At 41.0% G+C, this 7,638-nt stretch overlaps 1 protein-coding gene across 1 annotated transcript; it reads right to left on the bottom strand.

The window, feature by feature from the left end:
- Nucleotides 1–985: 985 nt before the first annotated feature.
- LOC136482601 (glutathione S-transferase T1-like) lies at nucleotides 986–5,127 on the bottom strand. The gene is made up of 7 exons (XM_066479820.1): nucleotides 4,896–5,127; nucleotides 4,738–4,811; nucleotides 4,424–4,484; nucleotides 3,725–3,778; nucleotides 2,935–3,014; nucleotides 2,273–2,478; nucleotides 986–1,653 (listed from the first exon to the last, which is right to left on the bottom strand). Exons 1-7 carry the CDS (start codon nucleotides 4,961–4,963, stop codon nucleotides 1,435–1,437), a joined length of 762 nt encoding a protein of 253 aa, XP_066335917.1. The 5' UTR covers nucleotides 4,964–5,127; the 3' UTR covers nucleotides 986–1,434.
- Nucleotides 5,128–7,638: the final 2,511 nt, after the last annotated feature.

Below are 7,638 nucleotides of genomic sequence, written 5' to 3'. Positions count from 1 at the left end.
TTTCTATCTTTTGTTAGATATAAAATGCAAACTACTAACAGAAATTTCTATTACATCACGCGCTGCATCAGGGGCTTCTTCCTTTTATCGGAAGAAGCACTTATTATCCCTGAAAGCCACTCTGATGGTCTGCGGAGCTGTTAAATTGTGTCATGTGGAGTTCACGTCGTGCAAACATGCGGATACGACTAACATGCAATAGCCAAGCGGGAGCAAGGGCACCACCAAATGAAGACTAACATTCTTAGTAATTCTAGTACATATAGAGTGATCCATATAGATTAGGAAATGTTGAGACTATTATTCATACAATGCAAACTATTACTACTTGTGGTTTGCATATAAACTTTTTTCTTTTATCATGTCTCATTTATTTTCTCTCCCTCTTCTTTTTTAGCATGGACCATATTCTCTCTCCCAAACATACGTAGCTTATGCAAGCTACTATGACAACTATAAAACACCTATTTTTTCTATCCAATTCTACATGGCCTTTGAGGCTATAAGTAAAAATTCAACGTGGGGGAAGGCGGAAATGGCTCAAAGGCTCGGTCCACTTTTCACCTTTTCCGAACGCGGGAGCATTAGGCCGTCCCAACGCTACACGGTGGCTATATGCCCCAGCTTCCACGTTCGCATGCATGGTACACGTTTGTTCGGATAGTGGTTCCGCATGGCACCAGTGCTGCCCGCAGAAGCTGCAGTCACTGGCAGAGCTACACGTAGGTTAAAGTGGTTCCATATCATTGGTGGGTAACTCTGTCATCTCTTGCCAACACGGAGCCTCGATTTTGCATTGTGCCTTCGAATGGTGCAATGTTGAGAACGGAAAAAAAAAACATGTGCCCCACCTCAGTCGTCAGTGTTCTCAGCAGCACTATGATTTACGTGAAAATCCTTTGCGTAGAAAAATACGAAGCAGAAACAAGCAAACAATCCACTAAAAAAATGGAGATGCAAAATGTGGAAAACAACAAGACTAGGATGCTCCAAATTCCCACAATTTTACTCTTCAATGGAAGAATTTGATATATCATAGCATCGTCCCTTCTTGTATCTCTAACCCTAGATCTCTATCAAGCATGAACAAAAGGGGAAGACAGAGGCCTCGGTTTGGTTTTTGAGCCAGTTTGGTAGATTTGGAAAGTACTCCCTCAAGTGACGTCATATTTACAAATAATTCCTACTTCAACCTAGGAAGTGTGTGCCTAGGCACCCTTTCGCGCTATGTTAGTCAAAATTAAGCATAAAACTGAAATTAGGAGTTGCACATTACCATACCAAAGGATCGGATCCTTTTTACCCACAGGAAAATCCAGGCCCTAGGCAGCAAAATGCTGGACACACAACCAGTTGTCTCTTGTCATTGTCTATACTCTTCTTTCTATCTACCTATACTGAACCCGGCCTCGTCGCTTCTCTCAACACAATCTATCAAAGCTTCGATGTGAATTTGAGCTTTGAGCTTGCCTCAGAACCACCCTGTCTTGCTGCTGCAGCGGCGGCCTTGCTTTGCATTTGTGCCTTCACTTCGAAGAGGAACATATGGGCTTCGTCAAAGTGAGGACTTGTTGCTTTCCTCACATTGTCGATCCAAGTGAGGATCCTCTCATGACCTCCAAGAAATTTGTTCCGCATATCATCACCAAGAGCCTACAAGCCATGTGTTAACACAATAACATAACACTGCAGATAAACATAATCTCACAAACTCGAGTCTAATGAGAAAACAACATTCTAGTGCAACTCTACCACAATTGAAGGCAAATACCACAGTGAATTATGGCCTTCCTCTTGCTACCAAGTAGAGGATAATTAAACACAAAAAACAAACATGGAAAGCAGAAATTCGATCAGGGGCACGAGCTGTGACCAAAGCTATTGGCAGCTCTCAGGCTTCGGACCATACAAAATATATATTAGGTAAAGGTATGGAAATGTCACCAACCTAAGGAACACTCTTGCCGTCAAAGAAAAGAAAAACCCTAAGGAACACTCTATTCAAGAAGTAGTTTTTTTTTCAATGAATTGCAATTAGTCATTATCCTAGGAGCACTGTTTGAACACTGGTTTAGCTCTTAACCTTCTTAATTAAAAATTATCGCACTGTCATTCGCTACTAATAAACAGCATTGAAGTCTGCATTTTGATCTTAATAAAAAGATAGAACAAATACAGCAGGCCTAGTGTTATGCCCATGCTGCAATGGCACCAAACTTTAACTCCTGACAAGGAAAACATACACAATGGATTTAATAAGGAACGTACACACCTCCAATTGCATTATCTCACAAACAAGACTTAGATCTGCGATTGATGGCTGGGGACTACCCAGTAAAAACTTGGCGTCACCTTTCAGCCATACGGATTCAATCCTTGCCAGGGATTGCATCAGCACTTTTTCTGCATGTTTTGTAGCATCTGGACGTGGCCTAAGGCCAAGAAAAGGTGCCAATGCAGTGTAGTATACAAAGGTTCCTGCACAGGCATAAACAATCAATATATGATAAAGGGGGTATTTTTTTGAGACACAAAACTACATTACTAGGTGGATGAAAAAAGTATGATCCAGCAAAGTTTTGGAGGATCGCCTATTTCCATTGAAAGATAATTGATGTCTGACTACACTGCACAATCTCAAGTGAATACATAAAAGGTGTTGGGTTAAAACAAACCAGATGATCAGTGGAGCCTTCAACACTAAATCCAAACATAACCTATTTGTTCAGTTTGAGGAGTAGAATGGATTATTCCATCACTACGACATGCACGATAAGCTCAATGCTGGAACACAAATAAGTACTGGTGCCATCCCGCCAAATTCACAGGATTATAAGATGGATAGGATGCAAACCAAATACCGAAATAATTTATGGTAAATGATTACTCCACAATAGCTTAGAGGTACCTTCCATGAGTAACTTTGGTTCTCACCTGCACCAAGACGCAAATTTGAGTGATGCCAATCCAAGATTGATTCAATTTTGGCTCTGGTAAACAAGTCAGCTGGATACCTGTATCATACAAAATGTCAAAAACAGTGGCTCCAAGATTACCAAGGAAGATATATGACTCGCAACAATCATCAAAATAGAACACACATTATCCTGTTCAAGTAAGGCTACTTATTAATTTTCTGATATAGACCCATTCTGCATTAAGAAATCTGCTTACTTTGAGCACTTGTTATAGAAAAATTAATCAATTCAAGCAATCCAGCTCTAGCAACTAAGCAACATGATCCTGCCTTATGAATCATGATCCAGCTTCAATATAACTACTTCAACAAATCAATCATTGCCGGAAAGTTGACTAGGTTTCTGGAAAAGTTTGGTATAGCTTCTGCCAGCCTTGCTACTTAAACAAAACATCTTCATAGTGGCTAAAAAACTCAAATTCTCTGTACAAACTCATCAGCTCTGAAGTTACTGAAATAATTCAATTTTCATGAAGAGACAGATCTCCTCTTTGACATACTAATACAAAACAAAACTGAAAAAAATGAGTTTATAACTTGATTAGACTACATCAAACTCATTACTTTGAATCTTACAGGGAAATATTTTATATGCTGCACAAAGCAAATCATTTATAAATGTCATCAGCTTACAAGTTACAGAAGCACACAACAATTCAATGTAACACAGTTTGCAAAAGGTAGTCCAGAAGAAACAGCAACTTTAAAGAAAAATAAATTGGGAATCATTTCTGTTATGTAATGTACCAGTGATCTGCAACTCCGGGGAAGACCGACGCAAGATACCTCAAAATGGCATGACTGTCAAAAAATGTCAAGTTTCATCACAGTAAGTCAATTATCCATTGTGAAGATATTTGAGGCGAGGAGATGAGAGTTGGATCAGTGCTCTGCAAAACAAGGGCAGAGGCACCTAATCGTTGGCAACTCAAATTACAGGCTGCTGCAGATAGCATTAGGCTGCTATGTCCAATCTCCTTACAATTTCTTTAAACCAAATCTCCGGATCTATGCAACATGTAGTAGAAGCCTTGGAAAACTATACTAGAGATACTACACATATTTAATATCAGTAGTATTATTAGCAAAGTTGAAGCATGTAAAGGATGATACACATAATGAAACAGATAATTCTAAAGGGTGGTCCTAGTTACATGGACTGTGATTAAACAAACTTGTAGCAAGGTCTATAACATTCGCTTGGGCAGATGCCTCCTAGCCCTTTTTGTGCTTGTCAGAATTAAAATAACATTGGTTTGTAAATTACATATGTTGAAGGCAAAAGGAAAAAAGTGAACAAACATATTTTTAAATAGCAATGAAGCCAAATGTACTGAATCTATGTTAGTGAATGTTTATAGATGAGGTTTCAACAAAGTTAGGGACAATCAGCAGGCAACTCATAAATCAGGGGAATTCACCCATACGAGTTTTGATAGGGCGCACCTTTCAAAAAGTTTAAACCTTCCATCGACTATTGCTGGAACTTGTCCCATTGGGTTTATCTCTGAAGAGAGGAGCAGCAATCAGAGGAAATCAAGCAGCTCGGCAAATACTAGCCAGATGAGTTTCGTGGATTTTCCACCACTAGTAGTGAAAGAACATATGTACATACTATTGATTAGCATAGTACACATAATAATTGACACTCAATTTGAGACACAGTTTAAACAATTGCAGCAATATTGGCCAGAAAGAGGACGGAAATCAGGATTCGGATGAGCATGAGGACGGTGACTAATGAGGGGAAAAGGGGGTACTTTTGAATTCAGGGGTACGGCTCTGAGACTTGAACAGATCCACCGTGACCTCCTCGAAATCGATCTTGTTCACCCTGCACGCGGCGGCGGACATCAAGATTCAAGAATCGAGCGACCGGACTGCTTGAAGAACCGAACGGGGCAGAGTGCAGACCTACCTGCAGAAGATGATGACGGCGCGGCTGGGTTGGGACCACCTGTGGGCGTATACCTTGATTGGCGGCATGGCGGGGCTTCGCGAGGAAATCTGGAAGCTTCTCGGCCCGGACTCGCTTCCGCTTCCGGGTGTCTGGCACAAAGCGCTTGGGGTTGGAGCTCTGCAGCCGCTGCGCTCTGCTGTTCCGCTGTTGACGAAAACGAATCTTGTTTCTTGTCTCTGCTCCACGCGTGGAGAAGACACGGAGGAAGAGATTGACTCACTGGACACGTGGCAACCATCTCCGTTGCCGCTGCGCTTGGGGTTGGAGCTCTGCAGCCGCTGCGCTGCTAGCTTCACTACGTGGCAACCATCTCCATTTCAACGACTGACATTGACTCATGAAAGGAAAATGGAGTAATAATAATAAGAAAAAGGTACTGACAAAGCAAACGTACACAAATAAACAAACATCATGCTCGCTCGGTCAAAAAAAAAGAATACATCTATAGATTGAGTGCCGGTTAAAATATTCACGTTTAACCAAGTCTCTATTAAATGATATTTACAATTATAACTTTAAATAAATTTATTATAAAAATAAATTTCGTAATTAATCTAATAGTATTTATTTAATACCATAACTATTGATATTTTTTATATATAATTGGTCAAACTTAAGCCGGTAAAGCATGACATTATTCTGGAATTGTATTATTTTTTGAACGGAAAGAATATATGACATTTAGGTACAAAGATCTATACCTTATGAGGGCTTTTTTCCTTTTTTTTTCAAACTAGCAAATACTTTAGTGTATTAGATCAACTTCAATAGGTGACCTCAAATCAGGACTCTGGTCTTACTCTTGATTTGAGGGCTTTACTTATTTTTGATGGTCTGTTTTTTCATCCAATATAACGGGAGCCCTCCTATTAGGGCCATCAAATCCATTCCTGTAGACAGTGGCAAATGGGGACCAACTTGCCATTTGGTCATATCCATTGTTATTTCAACTGACTGAGCTATGTGGGCGTGGGGAAATGAGGGCGAGGAGCACCATTGTCGTTCAAGTCGCCTATGCCGTTGTTCCAATTGACTGAGCTATGAGGGCGAGGAGCACCGGAGATGCCACACCAAGGTTGAGTGAACCTCGCCGAGGACAAGATAGGTGCCAAGAGGGGAGCCGTGTCGAGAGGGAAATAGGGTGATAGCACAGGAAAGAGTCAGCATGAAAAAGAAGAGGTGCGACAATGAGTTGTGCAGGAGGAAAATTTCCAAAAAGAAAGTAGGGAGCTCACTATATACCCCTGGGTGATAGGGCCAAGGGGTACATTTAAGAGCCTCCATAAAATAATAGAGATCTAAGTGGGGCCCTGTTGATTGTGTTTTTCTTTTTACTCTGTCGTCAAAAAGTAGGGTCGTAGGCTACCTATTTAGGAGCCTTATTAGAAATGCTTAGGGCATGAAAGGAAACTAAAGCAAATCTGTTTTCGCAGTCCTATACTCTTATTCTCATTTGGTAGAGCCATGCCAGTCAGGCTAGTATAGAGAGCCATGCCCATTATTTAAGTTATAGATACAAGGGAGAACAAACTGCAACCAGGTCGTCGGTGTTGGGCAGCATCGTGCGCAATAGTTATAGGACTGATTCATTCGATGGTCTCGCTCCAAGGCTTTCTCTGCATATATAACTCGACCAAACCTGAGGAATCACCAGGTCTATTTGAAAATACAAAACTCAGCACGGCCTAAAATAATTTAGTTGTAACCTGAATGATGGATATACATTGTGTGAACAAAAGTATATATAAGAAAGATGTGCAATCATTTTATTAGAGTCAGATGGAAACACGTATAGCTCCAAGTGCCACACGCTCCCGCATAAAATGGAGATCGATCTCCACATGCTTGGTTCTTTGGTGATGAACTGGATTTGTTGACAAATACAAGGCACTGATGTTGTCACAATATACAAAAATAGCACGTGTTAGAGGACGACGAAGGTCGCCCAAGAGTTGACGAATCCAGCATGCCTCAGCCATGGCATTAGCCACACCCCTGTATTCGGCTTCAGCACTACAGCGCGAGATGGTGTGTTGGCGCTTAGAGGACCAACATATAAGGTTATCACCAAGAAACACACAATATCCAGAAGTGGAGTGATGGGTGTCGGGGCAGCCGACCCAAGCCGCATCCAAGTAAACAACTAACTCATGTGACCGACTGCGAGAAATAGCAAGTCCATACTCCATAGTGCCTTTGATATAACGCAAAATGCATTTGATGAGAGAAAAGTGAGATTTCCGAGGGTTATGCATATATAAACAGACTTGTTGAACAACATGAGCAATATCTGGCCATGTAAGAGTGAAGTACTGTAAGGCACCAGCAAGACTGTGATAGAGAGTTGGATTGGCAACTGGTGGTCCATCTTGGGAGGACAGTTTGGAAAGAACCTCAAGCGGGTTTTGACAAGGATTACATGAAGACATGTTTGCCTTAGCCAAAATTCTAGTAGCATATTTAGCTTGAGATAGAAAGAGACCTGTGGATGATCGTTGAGCAGAAACTCCCAAGAAGTAATGAAGTTTACCAAGATCCATCATGGCAAATTCCTACTGTAGAGAGCCAATAATATGTTGAAGAAGATGTTTAGAGGAAGCTGTCAATATGATATCATCCACATACAACAGTATGTAGGCCACATCTGCCCCATTAGTGTAGATGAACAATGAGTTGTCACAATGAGAAGCCCGGAAACCAG

Source organism: Miscanthus floridulus, chromosome 9, assembly GCF_019320115.1.
Source record: "Miscanthus floridulus cultivar M001 chromosome 9, ASM1932011v1, whole genome shotgun sequence".
In the NCBI taxonomy this organism is placed as follows: domain Eukaryota; kingdom Viridiplantae; phylum Streptophyta; class Magnoliopsida; order Poales; family Poaceae; genus Miscanthus; species Miscanthus floridulus.
The sequence above is the reverse complement of the archived record's forward strand: the minus strand, read 5'-3'. Positions and strand labels throughout refer to the sequence as shown.

Coding starts and splice junctions, on each gene's coding strand:
- LOC136482601 (XM_066479820.1), bottom strand. CDS start 4,963: ATGCCGCCAATCAAGGTATACGCCCACAGGTGGTCCCAACCCAGCCGC. Junction 4,485..4,737: donor CCGTACCCCTGAATTCAAAA/GTACCCCCTTTT, acceptor TCCTCTCTTCAG/AGATAAACCCAATGGGACAA. Junction 1,654..2,272: donor GTGAGATAATGCAATTGGAG/GTGTGTACGTTC, acceptor CATGGCTTGTAG/GCTCTTGGTGATGATATGCG.